General features: G+C 53.6%; 2 protein-coding genes and 1 non-coding gene across 3 annotated transcripts in view; 2 read left to right on the plus strand and 1 right to left on the minus strand.

Annotated features, from left to right (window-relative positions):
* LOC142821545 (uncharacterized) overlaps positions 1–16,263 on the plus strand; it is a 79,271-nt gene extending 63,008 nt beyond the window's left edge. The window contains 6 exon segments of the mRNA XM_075912799.1: positions 10,450–10,509; positions 12,547–12,747; positions 13,946–14,059; positions 14,347–14,965; positions 14,967–15,517; positions 15,520–16,263. Coding sequence (XP_075768914.1) covers positions 12,561–12,747; positions 13,946–14,059; positions 14,347–14,965; positions 14,967–15,517; positions 15,520–15,665 — 1,617 coding nt within the window. The 5' untranslated portion in view covers positions 10,450–10,509; positions 12,547–12,560 and the 3' untranslated portion in view covers positions 15,666–16,263.
* LOC142821523 (zinc finger protein RFP-like) overlaps positions 1–26,570 on the minus strand; it is a 219,526-nt gene that overhangs the window by 79,202 nt on the left and 113,754 nt on the right. The gene's annotated exons all lie outside the window — the stretch shown is intronic.
* On the plus strand, positions 25,885–25,966 carry TRNAS-CGA (transfer RNA serine (anticodon CGA)). Its single transcript has one exon. It is a non-coding gene; the product is annotated as a tRNA-Leu (tRNA).

A 26,570-nucleotide genomic window follows, 5' to 3' on the forward strand; every position in this document is an offset into this window, starting at 1 on the left:
TCACAAGCCTGAGGGACATGTGTACCGTATCAATTTAATTCACAGGGGCAAGGAAAGGGAATGGGAGGGGGGAAAGTTGTTTGTGGGTGGTAGTTTGCAATAAATCATAAACTATTCAGGTCCCCCCTCCCCCTGATTTCGAAGTATTTTACAAAGGACGAATGTTCAGTATTTTTTGGGAGACCGTCTGGGAACCCTACATTGGCCACAGGGCCCTCGGGCGGGGAGGGACTGTGCATGAATCCCCCTTCTCTCTTCCCCCCCCTCCCTCCATGGGGCTGCAGGGAGGCTTTTGGTGAAAATGTCCCACACTCTGGAATATTGCCGAACCTCATTTGCATACCTAATGAGCCACCATTTTTTTCAGAAGAGGCTCTTGTGCAAGAAGGAGCATCTACACTGCCCCTTCTTGCGCAAGAGAAACCCTCTTGCACAATACTGTTCTTCCTGGAAAGTAATAGGTGTAACGGCATTGCGCAAGAGGGTTTTTCTTGCTGGTGGCTCATTAGGTATGCAAATGAGGTTCCGCGATATCCCACGTTTAGCCTCAATTCATATTACTCGCGGAAGAAGCTGCAAGTGTAGACATAGCCAATGAGTTCTGCATCAGTCTCCCTCTCACCCCTTACACGCACAGTTCTGGAAGCTGATCAGCACAGCCAGGTGGATTCTGGGGTCCGTATGATGCCCCAGAGAACCTTCACACCAGCTCAGGGACCAATGCCAGGGCCAGAGTGTGGGACATTTTCACCAAAGCCTCCAGGGCTGTAATGTCTCTCATTGGCTCTTTGGTATACAGAAAGCAACCTGATTCAGCTCCAGGGAGGGGACCGACCAGTTATTGCTAGAGGTGGGGCAAAGTGTGAGCTCAGGAAATCTTAACTGATCCTATTCCCCAGCCCAGAGGGAGCCATGGCTGCAGTGAGACCCATGAGAAGTCTCCAGAAGGAAGCAATGTGTCTCAAAAATAAAAATTAGTTGTCCTATGGAACCCTATGTTTAACCACCCGAGTTCTTGCACGTCACCATTAACGCACGCACGCTATATAAACACTTATATTACAATTCTCTATTATATGCACACCTATACTATACATTTTTCAATGATGGAATTTAACAATAGTCATTGCCTTCATTTATAGAGATGAAGAGGGACAAATTAAATAAAAGTCAGATTACAGAAATGTATTTATTTTGTCCACATTCACGGTGTGCTTTTTTCCATTGTAATGATTAATTTCCAAAATGTTTGTTCAGCCATAGGAGCATTTTTTTTCAGCATTACCAATCCTTGCTCTTCTATGAAAAAATATGAGTCCATCACACAGAAGAATCTCTCACAGGCAGCTTATGGAGACAGAGGTCTGTTGGCCCTGGTGCACAGCTCCCTAATTCTAGGAAAAGAGTGCAGCAGATCCCTGGTCTCTCCTGAAGAGGCCAAATACCCTTCAAGCTTCTTTGCAGTTTCATTTGTCTAAAATGACATAGTCTCTCACCTTTTCTAATCCCAGTTTCATGCTTGCTCCTAGTGGTCCTAACATTTGGCATCAAGATGTCAGCTGCTGTTAGCTCCAGGTCCTCAATTATTTCACCAAAACGTTTCTGAATGCTGCTCTGGAATCTATCTACCAGTGGCCTCGAGGGCATCAAGTTTCTTTGCAGTTTTGAAACCATCAAGTATAATTTAAACTTAAAAAAACCCACAAATGGTCTGGTAGCACTTTATAGACAACAAAACATATAGGCTGTGTCTAGACTGGCAAGTTTTTCCACAAAATCAGCTGCTTTTGCGGAAAAACTTGCCAGCTGTCTACACTGGCTGCTTGAATTTCTGCAAGAACACTGACTTCCTACTGTAAGAAATCAGTGCTTCTTGCGGAAATACTATGCTGCTCCCGTTCCAGCAAAAGCGCAAGAGGGCCAGTGTAGACAGCACAGTACTGTTTTGTGCCAAAAAAGCCCCGACCGCGAAAATGGCGATCAGGGCTTTTTTGCGCAAAAATGCATCTATATTGGCATGGATGCTTTTCCACAAAAAGTGCTTTTGCGGAAAAGCATCCGTGCCAATCTAGACATTCTGTTCCAAAAATGCTTTTAACAGAAAACTTTTCCGTTAAAAGCATTTCCAGAAAATCATGCCAATCTAGACACAGCCGTAGATGGTATGACCGGAGTTTTGAGTTTAGGATGTGCAGACCTATTTATTTTGGCTCTGCACATCCTAAACTCAAAACTCCAGTCATCTGAAGAGGTGGGCTGTGCCCACGAAAGCTTGTGATACCATTTATATGTTTTGTTGTCTATAAAGTGCTACCAGACCATTAGTCTGTACAGGATAAACTTAAGAAACAATGAACTCAGCTACGCCCTGAAGCTGGTATAATTTACACAGCATCCATTCCATTAGTGTGCTTGTCTCTGCTTGGATACTATTTAGTGCCTTCACCACTGGGCCCATAACCATGGCATATTCTGTCAATAAAACCAGCTCTGCTGGATTCAGCCTGTCGTACAGTCAATACATAATGTTAATACAAATACAGAATGATCAGGATTTGTGTTTTTAACAAAAAGAAAAGCATAAAGTGAAGAACTGCTTCTTGCATACTAATTTAGAGTCCTGGGAACACATTTCTCATGGACCCTTCTCCTTGTTCATTCAATAAGCACCAAATTCTCTCCACAGCCATGAACACAGAGTTCCATCTTTTCTGGCTTGGCCAAATGCACTGGGCTTGCATTCTGCTTCCACCATTTTTGCTCCAATTGCTGAGTGTTCAATTTTATTTCCTAGTGCTTAGCATCTGGCAAAAGTGGACCTGGCCATCTCTTCTTAGGTGTCACTTGATTCTCCCTGTACCACATCTATAAATGAAACTAGGTTCTACAAGTGGCAGGCTCACTGTTGGTGTTTTGGTACAATTTATTCACAGCTGTTATCTCCCCTGTCCAGGATGTCTTCAGTTTTGTGAAATTCAGCTTATCAACATGAAAACCTGTTGTTGAAAACACAGTTGAGAGACACCTCCTCCCCCCAAAAAAAACCCAAACTGTGTCCCCCAACTGATATACCACGCTAGGAACAATAAATTGAGGGGAGCCTGGGGGAAGCTGTGACACTCTTCCCCCCCCTCCCCGAGCCAGACATCTTCTGTCCCATTCCTCTCTCCTGTTCCCTGCACTCCAGGCCCCCCATCCAGCCCCCAGCTGCTCTCCACACCTGAGGACTCCCCTGCCCTTGGCCCCATGACGGCACCATGCCAAGCAGCAGGGCTGGCAGTGGGGCAGCCGTTCCAGCCAGGCTCTGGAGGAACTGGGTGCGAGGGGGGGGCAGAAGGGGAGGGGCTCGGGTTAGGGAGCCTGGTCAGTGGCCAGCCCTGCTCACTCTGCTGCCCAAGAGCAGTTCTTGCTCTGCCCTGGCCCAGCTGATGCCCCCCCCCCCCCCCCCCCCGTTGCTCCAATGCTAAGAGCCAGGCATACCGACTTAGGGGCTTCTCCAGTGGCTGGCAGGGAGCCTGTGGAGCTGCAAACTGGATGCTCTACAGCCTGGGCCAGTGATGCTGCCTGGCATCTCCAGGAGACTGTTGGGCCAGGGGCTTCCAGTCCCAAACTGGACACCTGCCTCCCTCTTCCCTCCCCACCTTGCCCTGCCCCCACCTCCTCATAGCTCCCCTCTCCCACCCCTCCTAACTTCTGCCGTCTCAGTGCCCCACCAGGCAGGCACAGGAGTGGACGAGGATCTCACACCCCAGGGATTCATGAGCCCATCCAGCACTGTGACAGGGCTCCCCATGACGGTCAGTGTGCATTGCACAACTGCTCACCATAGACATGTGACCCTACCCAACCTGGTGTGAGCTCATGCCCAGTCCCCAGACCTCCTGGGCACTAGCACATGCTGGGCCAGCAGCCAGCTGGCTCCCTGGGGTCTGTGTGTGATTAAAACAGGCATTGGACTGGCAGAGACGGGGGCAGGGGCTGGACTCTGGGAAATGCTGGGAAATGCTGCCGGTGCTGACCCCCTGGGACTGGCTGAGCCTGTGGCTCTGGGTGATGGTTCAGTGTTCCTCAGGGGCTGGTCGAGAGTTTGTTGTGACTCCAGGAGCAGCCCAAGGCCAGGAAAGGAGCAGAGCCAAGTGTGAGACCCTGGTGTGTCCGGGGCGGGTGGGGGGACGGGGGAGGGGGCATCTCCTGCCTGGCACAGGAAGCTCAAGACACCAGACAAGCCACTGTGGAGCATTGTGGGCAAAAGACTGTTGGCTGCTCCCCTCCTCCTTGTGCCCTTGAAGAGGAGCCAGGCCCCAAACCCTCTTATCTGTGTGAGCTCTGGGGGAGGGAAGGACGAGCCAGGGTAGGAAGAACTTTCTCTCTCCCAGGCTTAGATGCTGGGGGTGGGGCAGGGAGGGAAGGGCACAAACTGAAGAATCTGCGGCTGGTGCTACAGGACACAGCGAGCTGGCTCACCAGAGGCACCTCTATTCCCTTGGGCCAGGCAGGAGCACACCGTGTGCGTGTGTCTGGCTGCTGCGTTCACTGTGAGTAACTCTCCTTCCCTTCTCTGGGCCAGTAAATCGTTGGTGACGGTGCCATAGGACTGGCTGCAGGCGCTGGGTTTGCTTTCAGCCGGGAGGTGCCAGTGACTTGGGGCAAACGCTCCTTTGGGATGGGCAGAAACCAGAGTGTCAGGAGGCTTGGGGAGGGAGCAGGTGTCTGTCACTCAGGCTGTCCTGCGGGGGAGGGTTCCCTCGAATTGGTTCTATCAAAGTGTGGAATAAATGTCATTCTGTGCACCAAGGCTGGTGCAGATGTGCACACACATAGAAACAGGCTGCCGGCTTGGGGGGGGGGGGGGGGGGGGACTGGTTCTGCTAATCACTGGGGCGGTGCCTGAATCTGTCCTGGGTGGCTGCCCAAGCGCTCAGCTTACAGGGAACACTGGTGGGGGGACCCATGAGCAGCCCCAGCCCATGTCCCCACCCCCATCCAGGGCAGGTGGAGAGTCTGAGGCTCCCCACAACTACCCTTGTGGTTCTTACCCCATTCATGTCATAGTAAGAACTGTCTGGGCAGCAGGGGATCCATGGACCCTCCATCTGCCCTGGGCAGGGGTACTAGGGGCTGGCCCATCAGCCAGCGGCAGCTTTCGAGTCCCCGATCCCCAGGTGGATGGGTCTGTGATGGCCCCAGCTGCATTGGCACCCCAGGGCTTCTCTTCCTTGGGCAAGGTCCAGATTCTGACCAGGGTGGGGGGCAGAGCCCCAGAGAATGGGGTGGAGCAGGGGGCAACTGGTGAGAAAAGAGGCCAGGCCAGATCTGTCCACCTTCAACAGTGGGAGGGGCCCTTGGCCTCCTGTTCTGGTGCCCCCCCGAGGGGGATGGGCAAAGGTAGAGGTTGCTCATTGTGACAGGTGTACCCTGTATATGCATGGCAATATTGCACCCCTGCTCTAGGGGCTTGTGACAGGCGGGGGGCGGGGGTGCAGGGAGGGGCAGCAGCACATGTGGCTGGGAATGTCCCAGACACCAGCACCTCCCAGTCCTGGAGCAAAGGCTGGAGATAGGCCAGAGGGGAAACTGACACCCCCTCCCCTCCCAGCCTGTACCCCTGGGCCAGTCAGTGGGAGAGGGGCCCCACTGGGGTGGGAATGTCCCTGCTTCCAGCACACTGCCAGGGACTGAAGGGTGTGGTGACCAGCAGAATCAGACAAGGTCGGGGGGTGGGGCAGATGTGATACCAGCCCCCAGCAGCAACGGCTGCAGCAGAGGGTGGGGGGGGCGAGGAACTGAGGGGGGTGCGGTTCCTACAGCCTGGGAGCGGATTAATCTGACTCCACAAGAACTCAGGGGAGCTGGAGCCATCGCCCTGGCAGCTGCATGGCCCGTGGGGGGAGCAGCCTGCGCAGCCAGGGACACGCGTGGGGCAAAGAGCCCCTAGATGGCAGGCGCTAGGACCCAGGGGGTGTCGGGCGGAGCAGCCCCGCTCCTGCAACGTGGCCACAGGTGGGGACATGCAGGTGCCCTCGCTCCTTGCAGACCCCGCGCCCTTCCCCCCCCCCGAGAAGGGGAGCTGGCGGGGTGCATGTGAAGGGGGTGGGGCTGTGGCCTTTGGGGCGCTGGAAGGCGCGGGGATTGGGGTGGGGGGGACAGACTGAGCAGCCGAGCCCGGAGCGTGTCTGCAGGGATGGAGCCAGGGGAACTGGGTTGTGAAATTGACCCAGCCCGCCCCCCCCCCGCCCCGCCGGGTGTGGCCCCTGTAAACACCCCCCATGCAAGGGGCCGGTCCGGCGGCTGCTGGTGAGATCAGGACCCCGACTCTCTAGCCCCGCCCCCATCTCGGCTCTGTATCAATGGGGGGGGGGTTCTCACTGCTGGGCTGGGGAGGCAGCGCCACGTGCCACGGGGCAGGACTCAGGGGCGGGACCGGTGCGCGCTGCTGTTCGCCTCCTGCGCGATGACTTGCGGCGTCTCCCCCGCCCACCCACGCGTGACGGTGCAGACATGTGACCAGCCCCCACCTCTTTGCCGGTCAGTCCGGTCCAAGGGGCGGGGCTGGGGCTGCAGTGTCTCGCGTGGGCCCCACGTGGCTGCGGGGAGGAGGCTGTTGCAGGTTCGCGCCTCCCCCTCGGCGCTTGTGCGTTTCAGGGGGGACGGTGACACAGCGGGAACCCCGCACCCGTGGGGCTGCTCCTGTCCCCTCTGGTGCCTGCCCCCTGCCACCTCCTGTGGAAACACCCGCGCCTCGGGCTGCTCCTGTGCGTGTCAGCGGGGTGGGGGCAGTGGGGAAGCAAGCCTCCCCCATCAATCCCGCATCAGCAGGTGACTGGCGGGGGGGGGCAATATAGTCTGTTGCCTGTTGCACCCGGACAAACTCACCGAGCTGAGGGACGAGCAGCCCGCGGGGGCCTCCTAATGATTGTCTGCAGCCCCAGTCCTTTGCATGGGCCCCTGGGGCTTTTCGGGTCCACTCCAGGGACAGCATCGGAGCTGTTGCCTGGAGACAGAATGTGACCAACAGGGCGAGGCCTGCGGAAGAGCTCCCTCCGCTCCAGAGCTTGTCCTTCTTTGAACAGAACTTCATAAAAGGTCTTGCCTTAAAAAAACGGGTTGAGCAGCCCTGCATCTTCCGCTCCATTCGCTGAGTAACAGAAATTTAACCTCTCCAGAAAAGGTGAAAGCCCCTGTGACATGTCTCCAATGGCCCCTCTCCTCTGCCAGGCTGCAACACCCATGTCTGTCCCCAGCTCAGCCCCTGGCCTGCAAAGCCAGGGACAGGACGCAGGGAAACGTTTTAGCTGCAGCCTCCTGCAAACCAGCCGTGGCCTAGCTTGGCTCTAGGGCCCGGAGAATCCCTGTTCGGTGTCCGTGTTTGCTTAAAGCTGCCTGGCTCACGCTGTAGAGCAGGAGCAGAGAACCTACGGCCTAGGACTTGGCTGGATGTGGCCCCTGAAGCTCCAGGAACCCCCTGATATTGGGGAGCCTGCACTGGCTTTCTAGCCACCCCTCCCCACCTACCTCCCTCCCACCACTCCAGCTGGTGTGTGGGCCACATCAGTGAGGTGTTTTTCTTGCTTCTCACTCAGTGCGTGTGCGTGGCCCCGACCCAAAAAAGCCCCCTCCCCCCAGTTTGTTTGTGGAGGGAAGATGATGCATGAAATTGCAGGGGAGAGAGACAAAGTCTGTGCAGAGGCCAAACTGACCATGTGGGTGGGGAGATCCCACTACTGGCTGCAGGGCCAAGAGAGGTGTAACCGGCCCCAAACCCTCTTATCAGTGTGAGCTTACTTTCCCAGGCTTAGACAGGGGGGTGGGGCAGGGAGGGGGATGGTGGGGGGGGGGGTTGGGCACAAACTCAGGAATGTGCAGTTCCCTGGCGCAGGCTGGTGCTACAGGACACAGGAGGCGCCTCTATTCCCTGGGCCCCGCCCCGCCCTCTCCCTGCCCCCAGTGCCCCGATACCCAGCGCCGGACCCACCAGCAGCGCAGGACGGCGGGTCATGGCCCCTCCCCCCAGCGAGTAACGGCCCCTCACAACGGCTCCCGGCTCAGGGAGCGCGGCGCATGCGCAGTAACCGCGGCGCAGTCTGGTCCCTTTCCCTGCCCGCGGGCGGAGTGATGGGCGGGACCCGCCGAAAACCTGACCGCGGCGGAGTAGAACGGGGTGGCCCGTCAGACCGCGCATGCGCAGCAGCTCCGTGACTCCGACCAGACTCCAGCACCAGGGCTTCGCTCAGACCGGGCGCTGCTTGGCCCCGCCCCCCCGGCCAGAGGCTACTTCCGCTTCTCGGAGCCCGGGCCGGCTCGCAGGTGGGGCGGGGCTTTTGCAGCGCGTGTAGCGACCCGGGGGATTCCCTCCCTGCCGGGCTGGGAACGGGGGGGGGGGTGTCCCAAGGTGGGTGGGGCTGGCGCGCGCTGCTGGGGTTGCAGGGTTCGCTTTGGCCCCATGTGGCTGCGCGGGCGGGGGGAAGCTGCGGCGGGTGGGCGCGCAGGGCGCTGGGACCGGCCCTTTGTTGCGGGGGCGGGGCCGAGAGATGCCCACGTGGGCCAGTCCCGGCTTGTGCCCCGCGTGTCTAGTTGGTCCCGGGGCGGCGCGCGGAGGGGGGTGGGGGATGCTCACCTGAGAGGCGGTGCCACTGTGGGTTCCTGTCCGGGCACTGCGCATGCGCAGCGGTTCTGGCACAGCCCTGGCCCATCTCTCTGCCCGCGCTGTGAGTGTCCCGAGGGGGACGCGGCTCCACATGGACTTGGCGGGGGGTGGGGCAGATGCAGGGAGCGGTGCTAGGGTGGGGTCTGGGCAGACTCAGGTCTGGTGGGGGAGGGGTGCCAGGTAAACTCTGCAACACCGAGAGCAAAGCCCCAAGGCAGGGGGGTTAACAGTGGCTGCTGGAGGAGGGGGGGGATTGTGGCCGCAGCCCCGCACTTCTGAAATTCCCCAGCGCCGGCCAGTGCGGGCCACATGGGGCCGAGGGTGCGCATGCGCGTGATGCCACGGCTCATGGCCTGGAGCCTGGGCCGGGCCGCCCTGCACACTGGAAGGGAGAAGGTGGATGGCAGAGGAAGGGGCTTGTGCTGAGGGGGGCCTGGGGCCAAGTGGAGACACTGAGGAAAAGGGCAGGAGGGGAGGTGTTAGTGGGAGGGGGGACATGGTGGTGCTGGGAGAGGAGAGGGGAAGGGCATTGGGGGACTAAAGGGGGAGGGGGAGGTGCTGGGAGAAGGCTCGAAAGGAGGGGTGGGCATGAGGAAGGTGGGGATGGAGCAAGGCATGTGGGGGCACGGGCATGAGTGGAATGGGGGCTGTGACGGCGCGTTGGGGGTCCCCTGTCTCCTGCACCCGGAAATGGTACAAACAGACCGCACCAGCCGGTGGAATAGAGGAAGTTTATTGCCTCTCTAGGATACAGCACAGATGTAGTCTGGTCACAGAGCTGGGCTAGGATGCCTCAGGCCCCCTTGAGTTGGGGGGAGACTGGGCCCCTAAACTCCAGCTCCTCTCCCTAGGCTGTCTCCTCCATGCTCACCGACAGCCAGCCACCAACTAACCAACTTCCAGCCCTGCCCCCCAGCCAGGGCAGCCTTCCACCTTCCTTTGTTCCTCTCCATGGGGGGTGTCTGGCCACTGGTTCAACAAGTTTGGCATTAGCTTTGCATAATGAGGTTTTCCCTGCTGGGTCTTGCTCCAGACAGCAGGGGTCACCACAGCCCAGCAAGTACCCCCACTACGTCACAGGGGCAGAGGGTGGTGAAGGGGTGGGCATCAGGGAAAGAGTGCAGGGCAGGGGGGTTAAAGCAGCTTCCCCAGGGGGATGAGGCGTGAGTCAGAGAGTGGCCCTGGCAAGGGGCCTTTTTATTTGCTTCAACATTTATTTTAATTGCTTATTCACCTGGAAGGTGCCGGGCAGGCTCAGGAGGCTGCAGACCCGACCCCCCTCCTTCACCCTGCCCACTCGAGTTGTATGTTTGTGCTCCCTGCATTTGAAAGGTGTTTACAGTGCAAAAAGGGAGCTAACGATAGGACAGAGTCTCAAAACAGATCCAACTGCTTGCACATAGAGCCAGAGGTTTGCAAACTCTGAGCCTCCCGTTGGTGTCAAGGGATCCAAATAGCTAAAGTTAATGTCATGGCAACATCTTCTCCCAGCGCAGCTCTAGATTATTACAAGAGGTGGTTGGTGACTGAAAGAAACCAGGTGAGAGGGGATGAGGAGGGAAAAGTAAATCTCACTTTCAGTTTGTGTCTCCTGGGGCGGGGATGAGGCTGCAGAGATGTTGGCTCCATTGCTGGGATGTGCCAAAGCAAGAGAGGGCACGGAAGGTTCAGACCTTTTCATAGTAAACGCTTGAGTGTGTCTCTGTCTGGTCTCTGATACAATTGAAATGCAGAGTTCAGAGTGGGGACATTGTTATAAAGAGGAGAGCCTGGAATCTCACCTCTCTTATCCCTTCCCCCACTAGACACTCTGCCCTCTGCACTGGAGAGAGCAAGAGGAAAATCCCTGGGAGCTTTCAGACAAGGTGAGTTTGCTGGTGGAAATTCTTTAAATGATGAGAAAATTCCTGTGAACACATCTTCATGGGATTGTCATTGAAGTTACCAATCAGACCCAGCAACCACTGCTAGCAGAGCCCTAAACCTCACCCACTGATCTGTGAGGAGCCCCAGGGGCGCTGCATGGGGACCTGCGGATACTTTGAGAAACATTGGTCTATGAGGTGTGATGCTAAGTGGGTGAAGCTAAAGCGCACAAGGGGCGGCACCTTCAGGCTCAGATTTCACTGCTCAGTCAGTTTCAATATGGGGTTCGTTTCAAACAATATATAGGCTGAAAAGCTGGGAGCTGTCTGGCTTCCATGGGTATCAGTTTGTTCATGGCGATAAATTGCTGGATCCCCAAGGGCTCTTCGGTCTAGTGCAGGCCTGGGCAAACTACAGCCCATGGGGTGGGCTTGAGGAAGAAGGGACTTGAGTGCAGAAGAGGATGCGGGATCTAGCTCGCCGGGCCATTGGATCTGGCCCACTGATGCTTGGCGAGCCATGGGCTAGTTCCGTGCTTGCCACTTCCCACCTGCAAGCCACTAAAAGCGAAGGTGAGCCCAGAGGTGAAGCGGAAAGGCTACAGGCACTGCTTTTCACCCCCAGGACAATCTCATTAGCTGGTTTCTGGCCAGAAAGGAAGAACTGTGCCCTCTCCCCTACGGCTCATAGTTATTCACACACACACAAGGCCCTGCAGCCTTTGCAAGGATTAGGCAGGCTCCCTGCCTGCCTCAAAGAGGTGCTTGGCTGCTGGTCGGGAGTCACTCAGGTAAGTCTCCTGGCCAAAGCTTGCCTCTGGCACCCCAACCTCTCCCTTCCCCTCCTAATTCTCTGCCCCCCCCCACTCCTGCCCCCCACTTCACATACCCAAACTCTTAGTTCTCTTCCTGTATTCAAGTATGCAAGAAGCTCTTCATGGTCAGAAACCCTCACCCCCTTATTTGCCCACTCAGCCACTTCTCTAAATTAACTTTTCCTTAAATATCTCATGAGTAGTTAACTAATCCAGTGCCCCAGATCACACCTCCCTCCTTCACTCAAAGTCATTCCCAGACCCCTCTTTCCCTCCTGCACCCCGAACCCTCACCCAAAACTCCCTTCTTCTAGTGTCCATCCTATACCCTGTATCTCTTGCTTAATGTCTTGGAAGAGTGCAGCCCTCAACCACTTTCCAAAATCTTGGAGTTCCCTCCTCTGCTCCCCCGCCATCAAAATGAATTGCCCAGCCGTGGTCTAGTGGATATAGTTCAGTGAGAGTCAATAACTGACTGCTGCAACCAGAGAATTTCAGGCTAGAGAGGAGGCACAGATATTTGATGGGTAAGAGGATTAGCTGCTGAAATAAATGAGCAAAGAACTGGTGGGTTCTCCATATTTTGATGTCTTCAAATCAACACTGGGCGACTTTCTAGAAAACATGCTGTGGGGGAACAAACTTTGGGTAGCTGGACTAAGTGTAATTGCTTGTGCAGCAGAGGGGACAGACTGCATGGCTAAGGATAGCTTCTGATGCCATAAATTTATGAATTTTAAGGTTTTATCCTGCAAATGCTCAGCACACGTGTTTAATAATATGCATTTGAATGCTCATATTAACTTCACTTCCTCTCCGTTGGAGAGAGTTTATAAAGTCTCTAGGATGAGAGAACTAAAGTTTGGGCTGCAAATCAGTGCATGAAGACTAAGGATTATAAATACAGCAGCCCAAATTAAATTAAACCTATGTCCATGTTCAGGCAGATGAATATGTGGCTTGTTAGCAGAAATACTGGATGCTGAGAACTGAATTCCATTGCTGCAGGCAAGGTAATGTAACTGAAGCCAGGTTTTGAGATATAAATACAGCTATCGGATCTAACTTGTGTGTGGTGTTTATGGAATATCTAGACTCAGCGTTTGCCCAGAAATGCAGAGTCCAGCATGTGTCACCAGCGACAGAGTCTGGACAGAATTGGGGTGTGGAAAGGTTAAAGCCCTTTTTGAAATGTCTCCAATTCCCCTTCTTCCCCTGCCAGGCTGCAGAACACCCATGTCTGTCTCCAGCTCAGCCCCTGGCCTGCAGAGCCAGGGACAGGAAATGGCTGTGGTGGAGCCAGTGAGCTTCGAGGAGGTGGCACTGTATTTCTCTGAGGAGGAATGGGCTCTGCTGGACCCGGGCCAGAGAGCCCTCTACAGGGATGTGATGCAGGAGAATTATGAGGCTGTGAGCTGGCTGGGTAAGGATTCCTGTCCCCTTGTGTAACAGAAGCTCGGTGGACTCTGGAGCAGCTGGGTTGGGTTTGGTTCAGAGTCCTTTATTGCCAAACCCCCAATATCAGCAGTATCTGCCCCAGTAATCCTGGGCCTGTGTGAGAGGAGGTTTAGTGACATAATAGTGCTGCTGCTCTTTCCACAGCCAAGGTCTCATTGTGGTTCCAACCTTCTTGCCCATGTTGTGACTTGGCCGTAGGTGTCAGTGGAAGGGCCCAGGTAGGTACCAGAGTTGTGTGGCTGTGTGCAGCTGCTCTTAGTGTCTGCAGGGTCCCCTTGTGCTATTGTGCTGAGCCCCTGGAAGGAAGGCGCCAACTCAGAGTCCTTCCCTGCCTCTGGTAGATTCTGTGCAACCCAGAGAGGTACCAAACGGCAGGCAAGACTAGCCACAAGACGAAGGCTGCTGCTGCTGGCAGAGTAGAACCAAGGCTGCAGAAGGGGAGCTGAGCTGCAGGAGCATCTAGGAGCAGTAGAGAAGCAGCCCATCCTGTCTCCACCTTGGCTGGCCACAGGAACAGGCCGGCTCTGTCCTGGCTGTCTTCAGGACTGACAGCTGTTGTGGGCAGCTCACAGGGCCCACCATGGCACAGTCAGTCAGGATCAGGAGTGTGGACCATAGGCAGGGCCTGAAGTGGCCAGCCAAGGATTCATTTTCCTGATCAGACAATTCCCCTGCCTCCTTCTGGCTCAAGTAGAGCATCTGAGCCCAAGAGCAGGGCAAGTCCAGCCCCAAGCCAAGAGCTTTGTGGGCAGAGCCCGTAGGGCTCTAGAGCTCTGCTGGGTCCTTTCCTTCCCAGCCCTAGAGTCTTGACATGTGGCAGCTCAAATATGAGTCCTGGCTAGAGGCATCTGTCAGTTCTGAAAGTCTGAAAGTTCCTGTCCTGCCCAAGTATGGAACAGGCCCTAAGGGAGACTGAGTTGTATCCTGGAGAGTGCAGCAGAGCGCTCAGTTCCTCATGGGACTCAGCTGGGCTATTCCCAACATTGTGGGGGGGGGGGGGAGGAATTAGTATGTCCTGGGATCTTGTTCCAGCCGGAGACCAGTCTCTGGAAGGTGGGGAAGGAGCCTCTCTGGGTAGGAGACTCAGTTCCTGGCTTTGGAAGCAGGAATGGCACAGACATTAATGAACAAAACCAGCACTTAGTTAATTGCTCCCTGAATAGGATTTCCAGTCTCCAAAGCTCATGTGCTCCCCTGGGTGGAGCAAAGGGAATACCAGCAGATCCCGGATCTCCAAGGCTGTGAGGACGGGGAGATCATCAGTGACACCCACACAGGTGAGAAATCAGCTAAACTGACTCAAACCAATTTCTGTGTTCTCATAGCAGATGTTGGTTGTATGTTTTCATCAAGTCTGACTGGCCCTTCAGCCTGTCTTCAACTCCAGTCTGAGAGTGCTGTGTGGGGAAAGATTGATGGGGGAGCAGGGTGAACTCAGCTCATGATTATTGTGTCTTTCCAGCCATTCTTTGGGTGTGTCCCCCATTTTCTGTTCACCATTCAGAATTTTTATTTCAGCTCAGCACAGGGAATGACTCCTCTGTGGTTTCTCTCTCCATCCCAGCAGGTGATGGGATGCTGATTGAAAACAGTGAGAAGAGTCTTCAGGAGGAAGGACCTGAGCGAATGGCTCCATGTGGGGTGTTAGTGGAAAGATCTGAAGGGCATGTTTCTCAGAGTCCCGAGCAAGGAGAGACTCGTGAGAGTCAGCGTAGTCTACAAAGGCAGCAAGGAAACTATCCAGGAGCAAGACAGGATAAATCCAGTCACAGGAGCAGAAGGTTGAAAACAAACACAGAAACTGTTCAAATGAAAATCCCCCATCAATATTCACCTTGTGCTTGCAGTGAATGTGCAACTCCTATTAAACATGAAGGAGCCCAAACAGGAGTGAAATCCTTCAGCTGCTCTGACTGTGGGAAAAGCTTCAGTCAGCGGTCATACCTTGTTAGCCATAGGAGAGCCCACACAGGGGAGAAACCCTTCAGCTGCTCTGACTGTGGGAAAAGCTTCAGTCGGCGGTCATACCTTGTTAGCCATAGGAGAGCCCACACAGGGGAGAAACCCTTCAGCTGCTCTGACTGTGGGAAAAGCTTCAGTCGGCGGTCATACCTTGTTAGCCATAGGAGAGGCCACACAGGAGAGAGACCCTTTAGCTGCTCTGACTGTGGGAAAAGGTTGTCAGCCCTCAACCCTTCTTACCCATAGGAGAGCCCACACAGGAGAGAAACCCTTCAGCTGCTCTGACTGTGGGAAAAGCTTCAGTCGGCAGTCACACCTTGTTACCCATAGGAGAGTCCACACAGGAGAGAAACCCTTCAGCTGCTCTGACTGTGGGAAAAGCTTCAGTGACAGGTCACAGCTTGTTAGGCATAAGAGAGCCCACACAGGAGAGAAACCCTTCAGCTGCTCTGACTGTGGGAAAAGCTTCAGTGAGACCTCAACCCTTGTTATTCATAGGAGAGCCCACACAGGGGAGAAACCCTTCAGCTGCTCTGACTGTGGGAAAAGCTTCAATGTCAAGTCACACCTTGTTACACATAGGAGAGTCCACACAGGAGAGAAACCCTTCAGCTGCTCTGACTGTGGGAAAAGCTTCAGTCTCAAGTCACCACTTGTTAGACATAGGAGAGTCCACACAGGAGAGAAACCCTTCAGCTGCTTGGACTGTGGGAAAAGCTTCAGTCGGATGTCACACCTTGTTAGACATAGGAGAGTCCACACAGGAAAGAAACCTTCAGCTGCTCTGACTGTTGGAAAAGCTTCAGTCGGATGTCACACCTTGTTATCCATAGGAGAGTCCACACAGGAGAGAAACCCTTCAGCTGCTCTGACTGTAGGAAAGATTCAATGACTGGTCACAGCTTAGTGATAGAAATGTAGCCGTGTTAGTCTGGTGTAGCTGAAACCAAACACAGGACTATGTAGCACTTTAAAGACTAACAAGATGGTTTATTAGATAATGAGCTTTTGTGGGCCAGACCCACTTCCTCAGATCAAATAGTGGAAGAAAATAGTCACAACCATATATACCAAAGGATACAATTTAAAAAAAATGAACACATGTGAAAAGGACAAATCACATTTCAGAACAGAAGGGGGATGGGGGGAGGGAGAGGGGGGAAGGTAAATGTCTGTGAGCTAATGGTATTAGAGGTGATAATTGGGGAAGCTATCTTTGTTGAGACCGACACATAGTGTCGAATTTTAGCATGAATGACAGTTCAGAAATTTCCCTTTCGAGTGCAGATTTAAAATGCTTGTGAAGTAGGATGCAGGTAGTTAAGTCGTTGAGGCAGTGTCCTTTCTAATTGAAAGGGCAAGAAACTGTTTTTTCTTTGTGATCCTGTCTAATATCTGTTTTGTGGGCATTGATCCTTTGGGGAAGTGTCTGAGACGTGTGTCATTGTACATTTTAAATCTGCACTTAAAAGGGAATCCTCTGAACTGTCATTCATGCTAAAATTTGACACTCTGTGTCGGTCTCAACAAAGATAGCTTCCCCAATTATCACCTTTAATACCATTAGCTCACAGACATTTACCTTCCCCCACTACCCTGCCCCCCCCCCCGCAACCCCCTTCTATTTTGTTTGGTCACAGCTTGTTATCCATAGGAGAGGTCACACAGGAGAGATACCCTTCAGTTACTCTGACTGTGGGAAAAGATTCAGTGACAGGTCACAGCTTGTTAGGCATAGGGGATTTCACACAGGTATTAAACCCTTCAGCTGCTCTGGGTGTGGGAAAAGCTTTAGTCAGACCTCAACCCTTGCTAGACATAGGAAAACCCATACAGATGAAGCTGTTCAGCTGCTTTCACTGAAGGAAATGCTGCAGTCAGAGGTCACACCTTGTTATCCATGAGAACTCTCACAGGAGTGAAATTGTTAAACTGCTATGACTTTGGAATATGCTATAGCGAGACTTCAAGCCTTGTTGCATATAGTTGAACCCACATAGGTGACAAACCCTATAGTGGTGGTGAGCAAAATTTTCTCAGTTGGCAGAATCCAGCCTTCCTGAGACTTTGATCCTGTTCACTAGGCAGTGCCAGGCCCCACCTCCAAATGAGCATCTGCTGAGGGGGAAGGAGCTTAGCCCCACCCCCTCTGCATGCTTTATAGCCACTAGAGAGGTGGCAGTGCTAGGCTCAGTCTTTGCCACACAACCTGAGGCCGGCACTAGAGGCACTGCTGCCACTGCACTGCTGGCCTCCAGGGCAACATGGCCATGTCAGGGGTTCCTCTGGGGCTGGTCCTGGGCTGCATGGCTGCAGCAGCAACACCTCCAGCCCTGGACTGAATGGGTGCAGTAGTGGTGCCTCTCGTGTCTGGGGCTGGTCCTAGTCTGTGTGGCTACTGCTGCAGCAGTAGAGCCTCTCTCTGGGGTGACCAAGACAGTGTGACTGGAGATGTTGCTGCAAGGGGGCCCAAAGCCAGGTGATATTTGCTGTCCTTCCCAGACACTCCCTCCCAACCTCCTCAATTCCCTTCCCCCCAGCAGCCAGCACCCCCAGCTTGCACTGACACCCTCCTTTTTTCTTGCACCGTCTCACCTGGCCCCACACTGCATCTTCCCTCAGGCCAGACACCTGCCTGTTTCTGCATCCCAGATCCTTTGTCAATACCCCAACCCTTTCTTGAGGCCTCTGTCACGTTATTGGATTTTAAGGTGAGCGCACACACCTTAAGATCATTGTTGTGCTCACGGGAAACTGTTTGCCCCAAATTTGGTACAGAGTGGGCCATGCGAGGTGTCAAATGAAAGCTGATATTGTGTGGATTCTATGTGTGGTACTCATGTACTAGTTTGGAGTTTGTATGGGGAGTTATGACTATGAGCTCTGCTGATGCTGTGTATGGACTGCTTGTCATGAGAAAGGAATGTCGAATGACTGACTGCTAATCAGTATGGCTCCAAGGACAATGGTTCTCAGGGTGGGCAGTACACACCTGAGGAATGCATGTGGAAAGCTGCAAAGCAGCCAGGGCACAATGACTGCTGGCATATGAAACACGTCACTTGATCATGTGACTAGCTCTAGTTTGGGAGACACCAGAAATGAATATCAAATGCCATGAGGGAGGCTCGGTCTTGCTACTTATCCTGAATGCAGCTTTGCTAAGGACAGAGACACGGAAAGGATTGGTGACCCATCCTGACATGCGATGTACGCCAAAGACTTTTATGCTAGGAGTTTGTAACATCTCCGCTAAGATCCTGCATCAAGAACTTGCTGATTGATGTATACTATGTATTCTCCTTAACAAACTTACTCTCAACCTTTTCTTTCTTTTATTAATAAACCTTTAGATTCTAAAGGATTGGTCCATTATGATCTGGTGAGTAAGATCTAAAGTATAAATTGCCCAGGGATTCATGGCTGGTTCTTTAGAACCAGGTGGATCTGTTCTGGGTTGGAGAGATTGGGCTGTATAACCCCTCACCTGTGTGTAAGCCAAGGGCTGATTGTGGCACAGGAAGAGCTGGGGTATCTGAGGGGTTTTGCTCATGAGGCTTCCTGCAGGCTGGATTGGCAGCTGAAGTGCTCAGTGTGACTGGTTTGTGGCCTATTTTGGAAAGGTCTCCACTCAAGGGCTGTCAGCCTGGCCAAAGACTGACCCGTACGCAGTGCATCCTGCATCAGAAGCGAGCTTCCTAAGCAAGTTGAGCAAGAAAGCACAATGCTGTTAAATAAACAAAAAATCGCACTGCTTGCAATTTATCGGGTCAAGCAGAGATTACCATTTAAGGATAAAGTGCCTTACTTCCTCTTTTCTCTGTAAATTTCCAGTGTCACTTTGTAAGAAGGTATAAATATCTCAGGCATTTGAGTGTGAGGAAGGGTCTTGTATTGATAAGGAGTGTCTCCCTGCCATCTGTGACCCCTCCCCCAAGCTGGATTATTAAGGTGGTTTTGTCTGTCTTGAACCCTAAAGCTAGCGTGTGTTTATTCCACAACAGCTGGGAGCAGCTGAAGCCAAGAGCCCTGTTCTACTGTGTCAACAATCTCTGAGGTGGCATAAAATCCCCTCTCCAGTTTCTAACCTTGAAACCTTGCTCTTTTTTAACAGGTGTAAGCACTCTTGCACAGGGGCTCTTGCACAAGAGGGCAGCGTGGACGCTCGGGAGGGGTTTCTTGTGCAAGAAAGCCGTATGGCTAAAATGGCCATCGGAAAATTCTTGCAAAAGAGCATCCACACCGCCATGGATGCTCTTGCGCAAAAGCACAGCTCACACATGGCAGTGTGCACATGTTCTTGCACAAATCTTCTTGCACAAAAACCCAAAAGTGTAGACATAGCCCAGATGTTTGCTTACCAGAGATGGAGAGACATCAAAATAGACTAAGCCATCTCGAGAAAGGCTTCTGCCAAAGCCAGGGATTGAACCAGGGCCCTTCAAATCTTCAGTCTAACACTGTCCCAACTAAAGTACTTTGGCAACTGTCTGCAGTTTTCTAAGGCTGACACTTCTGTGACGTAGTGGGGGTACCTTGCTGGTTGCTATGCTGGGCAGTGGACTGTGGGTGACCTCCACTGGCTGCTGTCTGTAGCACAGCAAACAGGGCAGGGGGTGAGTCATTATGCAAAAAGGGTCTCTCAACCTGTCCGACCAGCTACCCCCCAGGGAGAGAAAGGAAGGTAGAATGCTGCCCCTGGCTGGGGGGCAGGGCTAGAAGAGTGTTAGTTTGTTTGTCTGGAATCATGGAGGAGACAGCCTAAGGATAGGGGCTGGAATTTAGGGGCCCAGTCTCCCCCATCTCAAGGGGGACTGAGGCATCCTAGCCCCAGTTCCTATAACCAGATTACACCTGTGCTGTGTGGTATCCTTGAGGAGCAATAAACTCCCTCTATTCTACTGGCTGGTGGAGTCTGTTCATGCCATTATGGGGGTGCAGGAGATGGGAAAACCCCAATGCCTCATCACACTGGTGTCAGAAGTGGGATGCACTGCACCCAGTGGATGGAGCTTCCAGCGGCGAGTGACAAGGCACAATAGAAGCAAGAGCCCTGGAGCCAGGCATGCTGGAGACAGAGCAAAGCGGTTCCTGAGAATCGTGGGGCACTGCAGCACTAGACTGGTGAGTCTGCACTGAGGCGACCGGGGGGAGATGGCCTATGCCCAACTCTTGAAGGCAGAGCTGGTGAAGCTGTGCGGAGAGAGGGGCTTGCCTGTGTGTAAAGCAAGCAAGGCCCAGCTGATTACCAGGCTGGAGGAGAATGACCAGTCACAGGGCCAGGCTCTTATGCCTGTGGGAAGCAGCCAGACCCCACCTGGGAGTGTCTCAGGCTCAGAGAGGGGGCAGAGCACTGGAGCCCACCAGAGAGATGGGAGAGCTTCCCAGGGAAGCCCTGCAAGCCATAGTCCACGTAGGGCAGGGTCCAGCCAAGCAGAGCTGCGGCAGCTGGAGATCCAGCTGCAGATGAAGGAATTGGAAGTAGAGGACTGAGAGAAGGAGCGCCAAGATCGAGAAAGGGACCGCCAGGACTGAGAGAGGCTGCGACAGCATGAATTGGCCATGGCAGAGTGGAGAACCGGCGGCGCCCCGACTGCGCCGAGAGCGGATGGGTCCCAAGGTCCCAGTGCTGCCAGACGCTTGGAGAGGCTTGTGGTGGCCCAATTGAAGGACGTGGGTGACATAGACGGGTTCCTCAGCTCCTTTGAGAGGGCCTGTGGACTGCAACGGGTCCCCTCCAGCTGACTGGTTGCAGGAGCTCATCCCTGGACTGAACCAGGAGGCTGCCGGAGTGCTCAGTCAGCTGGAGGACCTACAGCTAGGGGATTACAACCAAGTCAAGGAGGCCCTGCTGCACAAGTTTGGGCTGACCCCTGAAATGTACAGGAAGAAGGTCCGGGGAGTGCAGAAGGAGCCATGGGAGACCTATGTGGACCTGGCCTCCCGCCTGGCGCAATGCTGCTGCAAGTTGGTGTCTGGAGTCGGAGCCCAGACCGCAGAGGAGCTGCTCAAGCTGGTCATGATGGAGCAGTTCTATGAAGCATGCACACCTAGACTGAGGCTATGGCTCAAGGACCGAAGACGAGAGAACCCTCAGGAGGCCAGGAGACTGGCGGATGAGTTCATGGAGAGCCGGTCCGGGTGTGAATGGGAGTCCTGGAAAGAAAGGGAATCGCGCAGAGACCGGTTCTGGGCTGAGTGAGAGAGAGAGGCACCTCCGAGGCGAGCCCCAGGGACCAGGACCAGTCATCGATGCCTCAGAAAACCAGCCAGGGCCCGGGCAGAGTCGACCCAAAAGGGCCCGCAGGGCCTAACTTGCCATCGCTGGAGCTGGAGGAAGGGCGGGCTGCCCCAGAGACTGGGGCCAGCAGGCAAACCTCAGCTCAGAGAGGGGGGAAGGATGCTCAGTGCACCTCCCCTGGGAGGTCTGACCCTCAGGAGGCGGGTTTCTCCATGTACCGGGTGGGGGCAGGATGGCCCCTGCGGAGCGAATACCTCATACCCCTGCAAGTGGACAGCAAGGGGGTGACGGGTTTCTGGGACATGGGGGCGGAGGTGACGCTGTCCCGGTCTGACATAGTGGCTCCAGACTGGGTACTACCCCATACTCAACTGACCCTGAAGGGCATAGATGGGTCCCCGTTTAAGGTGCCTGTAGTCAGGGTGCATCTGAAATGGGGGGCCAAGGAAGGTCTCAAGGAAGTGGGGGTGCACCCGCACTTGCCCATGGAAGAGCTGATGGGGAATGACTTAGAGGAGTGGCCCCATGAATCCCAGCGGGCTCTAGTCACCGCCCAGAGCCAGAACCAGCGAGGGGCTGGCAACCTGGTTCCCGGGGAGGACTGCCGGCAGGGTCCTCAGGGTCCCATCACAGTGGACACGGGGTCCAGCCAAGCTGGGACTCTGGACCTAGGCAAAGGTGGGGAACAGGTCCTGATCCCTGCCCCAGTGGCTGAATTCCAGGCTGAGATGCAGGCAGACCTCTCCTTGCAGAGGCAGAGGGACCAGGCTGGCCTTCGTGCAGCTCAGCCCCTGGGGAGAGGTGGCCAAGAGAGATTCCTGTGGGAGCGGGGATTCCTGTTCCGGGAATGGCTTCCCCCTAGGAAGGTGAGGGCATGGGGGGTCCAGTGGCAGCTGGTAGTCCCCCGAAAGTATTGCCTCAAGCTGCTGTATTTGGCCCACGACGTCCCCGTTGGGGGCCACCAGGGGACCCGGAGCACCCGGCTGAGGCTGCTCCAACACTTCTACTGGCCGGGAATATTTGTGGCCGTGCAGCGGTACTGCCGGACCTGTGACTCCTGCCAGAGGGGCAGGAAGGCCGAAGATGGGAGGAAAGCTGCTTGGGGGCTCCTACCCCATATAGAGGACCCCCTGGGCTTGCAGGGCCTGCTGCAGCCTGGGTTCGATTCCCTGTCAGGGAAACCAGCCTTGTCATGAGTCTGCCTGGTCTTTGCCCTTTCCTATCACAGGGAGTGCCAATGGGTTGAGGGAAGGGGGGTGCCAGAGGCAGGCTCTGACTGGGAGACCTGCAGAGCACAACTCTCAGGCAGCTCCTTCCCTGCATGGGCAACACAGGTTGTATGCCTGGGTGAATAAGAGCTCGGGGGGAGGTGCCAGGGCTTCAAACAGGCAGCTCCCATTGGCCACAAGCAGGGACCAGGCATGAAGCCTTTTCCTCTACAGCTGTGAAATCTTGCTGGTTATGGCCACAGCTTGGCAAAGACAAATCAAGATCATCTCATTAGCCCTGTCTCTCTCCCTAACTTCTTCCTGTGAGTTGTTGCCTCCTTGATTAATGCCCACCCACTGCTGGCCCTAGATATGGAACAGTGGCTATGGGGATGTATTTGGATAATCTCATGTGACCTTATCTGGGGCCAGCCAACTAAGTAGGAGGGACAGGGCAACGTTTCTCCTTCTTCTGCAGAGAGGGAGTCAGCTCATTCCCATAAGGCTGCATACAAATGGAGCAGGGTCTGGAAGGGTGAAGCAGCTGAATGGAAAAAGCAAGGGCAGTAGAGTACCAGCTACCAGCTGAGAACCTCAAGCAACAGAACAGTGTGTTGGTCCCATAGTGTAAGGGGCAGGGTTCAGGAATTTGAATCCTACAAGCTGAGTTCAAATCTCAGTGGGTCCTACTGGGGAAATGTTGGTTTGTGTAAATCCTTGAATATTGATCTTCTTGCCTCTCTCACTCAGCTCTACTTTGCGCTTCTTCACTTTCTCAATGTAAGGACTTTGGAGAAAACTCTCAAACATCTGCTCCAATGGCGCAATGGATCAGCACGCAGTACTTATAAGGCAGTGTGCATAGGAGACTTGCTGAGGTTGTGAATTCAAACATCACCCAGAGCAGTGGTTTTCAGTCCCTACTGGGCTGTCCCCTTCCAGTGAACCATGTGGGAGCTGGGATTCCAGCACAGAGGAGACTATCAGTCAAAATTCCCCCTTCACAGATTATGGCCTCATCAGAGTGAATGCTGGGTGGCCAGGATCTAAGGCCAAGTGGCACAGAAAGAGTTAGACCTTGGTCCATTTTGCTTCCAGGGTCTTGTTGCCCATCTTCCCTTTTGTATCTGGGAAAAACTCTGTTCTTTTGGAAGGCCTGTATTCCTCATTGTATTAGGAATAAGGGCTCTTCCCAAAGAGGAGGTTTTCCCCACATTTGGGCCTGTGTAGATGGGCCAAATGTCAGAAAAGCCTCTTCTGAAAAAAGAAAAGTGTCTCCAAAACTGTTCTAATGTATGGTCCCAGACGACACCTTTCAATTCCAAAGTGCAGCCATTCCCCATCAGTCTGGGAGGGGTCTCAAGGCCTATACAGCCCAAGATATGCGATTGGTAACTCGTACCCACAATCTTTTTGTCAATTGCAGTGCAACCTAAAGATAACTTGCTAAGCACACACTACAGTCTGCTGTTCTACCAGCTGAGCTATTGAAGGGTGCCCGAGTGCCACTGGTTTGTCCATGTTGGCCCATCTACAAGTGTCAGGGGAAGTGCTCCCCCAGGTGGATGGCATCACAGGCGAGGGGCAGAAGAACCCGGGAGCACAGAGGTGCTTCCCATGCAGAAGGACCCCTGAGCTAGATCCATTCATGTCACAGCAAAAATAAAATACCTGGGTTCTTCTCCTGTGTCTTTTTTTGTTTCAATGTCTCTAGGGGTGCAAGAGGGGCAGATCCACAAAAAAAACAAATGGGTTGAGTGAATCTTGGGCCAGCTTCTCACTTGTGCTGCTCACTCTCCCAGACAGATCCCAGGGCAATAGCTCCACACCCAATGGATGGGTTAGCAGAGGCCAGGGGGCAATAGGCAGAGCCTGGCAGCTGCTGGGACCGGACCTGAGGGCATCAGGGGAAGCAGCAAGAAACACAAACTCAGCCCCCTGCATTTCTAGCCAGGCTTGTAGGTTTCATGGCCCCAGCTCATCTGAGCCAGACGGATGAGAGACCGAACGCCAGTGGGCACCAGACATCCAGAAGAAGGCACAAAAATCTCTTCTCACCAGCCTGAGGACAAGAAATCTAAAGCAGAAGGGTTTTGCAACAACCAGCCTAGGAAAATCCCACTGACAATAAAACTCAGGTTGCAAAGTTCAGAGCCCTGAGTGCTGCCCCTTGCAGCATGGGACAAACAGCTGTTTTTGGTGGACACCTGGGGCTCTCAGCTCTCCAGCTGCCTCTGCTCTCCCAGCCCCTCCAGCTGCCCCATCCCAGCTGCTTGTTTATATTTTGTTTTTATTTAAGTACCAGCTCTAGTAGAAGCCACCAGTCTCCCCTCTCCCATCACGTGATGGACAGGTCACTGCCCCCAACCAGACTCTGAAATGGCCCCCTGCATTTCCCTGGCCCCGTGGAAGAGGCCCAGGGCCAGGATGGAGCCAGGGGAAGCAGGAAGAGCCCTAGTCTACACAGATCCTCTTTACACAAAAGCCTCTTGTGCAAAAACAGACCCCAATTAATTACGTAAATGAGCATGGCAATATGCTAATCAGTACTTCATTTGTATGAACTTTTGCAGAAGAGAAGTGCAGTATGGAGAAAGCCTAGGTGGTAACATAGATTCAGGAAAAATCCCTGGGCTGCAATCCTTAGTTACACACAATAAGAATAATTCACCAGCTCAGACATGATTTCTAAACCCCCAAACAAGGAAAATAAAACCTGATGGACTAGGGAGACTACTCCCTACTTATACATTTCAGGAAGTCCAATCGTAGCCAACACAAGAGTGTGTGCTCTAAAGAATAAGGTGTCTGATTTTGGATCAAAAGATGAAGGGTGTGAATCCCTTCGCAGTTGTATTTACCTCCATTTGTCTGTGCTTGTGGATCCTGCTGTCTTTGGCCTGGAAAGGTCCTATGTAGCAATGTGGTTTTTCTGTAACCCTATTGGAAGGCCTGTAGGTGTTCAGTAGGTCTAAACTGAAGCCTTCTTCTGCAGCCAGATGGAAGAGCAGCAGCAATTAGTTGTAAAGCCTGGGGTCACATGCTCATATTCCAGCTATATGTCATTTAAATAGTGCTACACAAGGCTGGAGGGGGGGGTCACTTATCCTAGTGGCACCCACTGTCACCAGGCAGGAAACAGATCTCACAGTGAGTAGAGAAAACTTAACAGCATTTTGTCTGGCAAAAGACTGCTTACCAATAGTTGGGGTTGTGCAATGGGCATTCTATGATTCTTGTCCTCACGTTCCTGTTGTTTGTCTGTGTGATCACTGTCTGGTTTGGATCTGTTTCTGTCTGCTGTATAATTGATTTTGCTAGGTGTAAATCAGCTAAGGCGGTGGAGTATGATTGGTTAGGTAATTCTGTTACAGTATGTTATGTTTGGTTAGTGAAATTATACTAAAATAATTGGTTAAGGAAGAACTAAGCAGTATTGAGTTTCTCTATATAAACTGGGGTCCAAGAAGGAGACCAGCAAGAAGAAGGAAAAGGGGAGAAGAGAAGGGAAAGGAAGAGGAGAGAAGACCTTGCAGCAGAACTCACCTCCAAGGCAGCCTAAGACGAGAACAGCCAGGACTCCTCTGCACAGCTGTTGAAATGGTTTGCTGTGTGAATTCTATGGCAGGTGATGTTAGGACTGTGCACTGGAATTATTTACCAGTTTCCCTGGTCCCCCCCAGTACATGCAGCTGTGATGGCCGAGTGGTTAAGGTGTTGGACTCAAAATCCAATATGGTTTCCCTGTGCAGGTTCAAATCCTGCTCACAGCGAGGCCTGTGTTTTGGCCATACCCCTTCCAATGTGTGTGGCCGCGCTGGTTATGACACATGGACATTGTCACTGAACAGTCTGACAATGCCATAATGAATTGAGTTTGGAGAAATGTTTTAGATTGCTTGAAGTGCTGCAGCTGAAATACACACGATGTATACAAATGTAAACACGTCAAACGTTGATATCGACGTGAGGGAAGAATAAAGGTCAATCATTCCATTTCTAAAAATAGTTTAATAAAAAGCTGGTGAACTGTAAAGGGAAAGGTTCCTGCATAGACACCTTGTTACAACAGTTTCTAATTAGCATCCATTTTTTTCCATCATATTTGACATTGAGATGTCACAGTGTTAAAAAATTCTGACAGGAGTGAAAATCCCCTTCTCCCTCCCCCACCATCTGCTCCCCCTGGGGCAGGGGAGGGGGCTAGGTGGGGCAGCAAACCCCACCCACTGTCTGGCCGCATTTCGACCAGTTTCACCCTGTGCTGGGGTGGAGCAAACCTGGGGAAGGGGGGAAAGGCAGCCTGGGTTCTTTCCAGCCAGGGGGTCCCATTCACCCGGCCTGGGCTGGGCTGCCAGGTGTCCAGTTTTCCACTGG

The sequence above is a fragment of the Pelodiscus sinensis genome, chromosome 31 (genome assembly GCF_049634645.1).
Source record: "Pelodiscus sinensis isolate JC-2024 chromosome 31, ASM4963464v1, whole genome shotgun sequence".
NCBI lineage: Eukaryota > Metazoa > Chordata > Testudines > Trionychidae > Pelodiscus > Pelodiscus sinensis.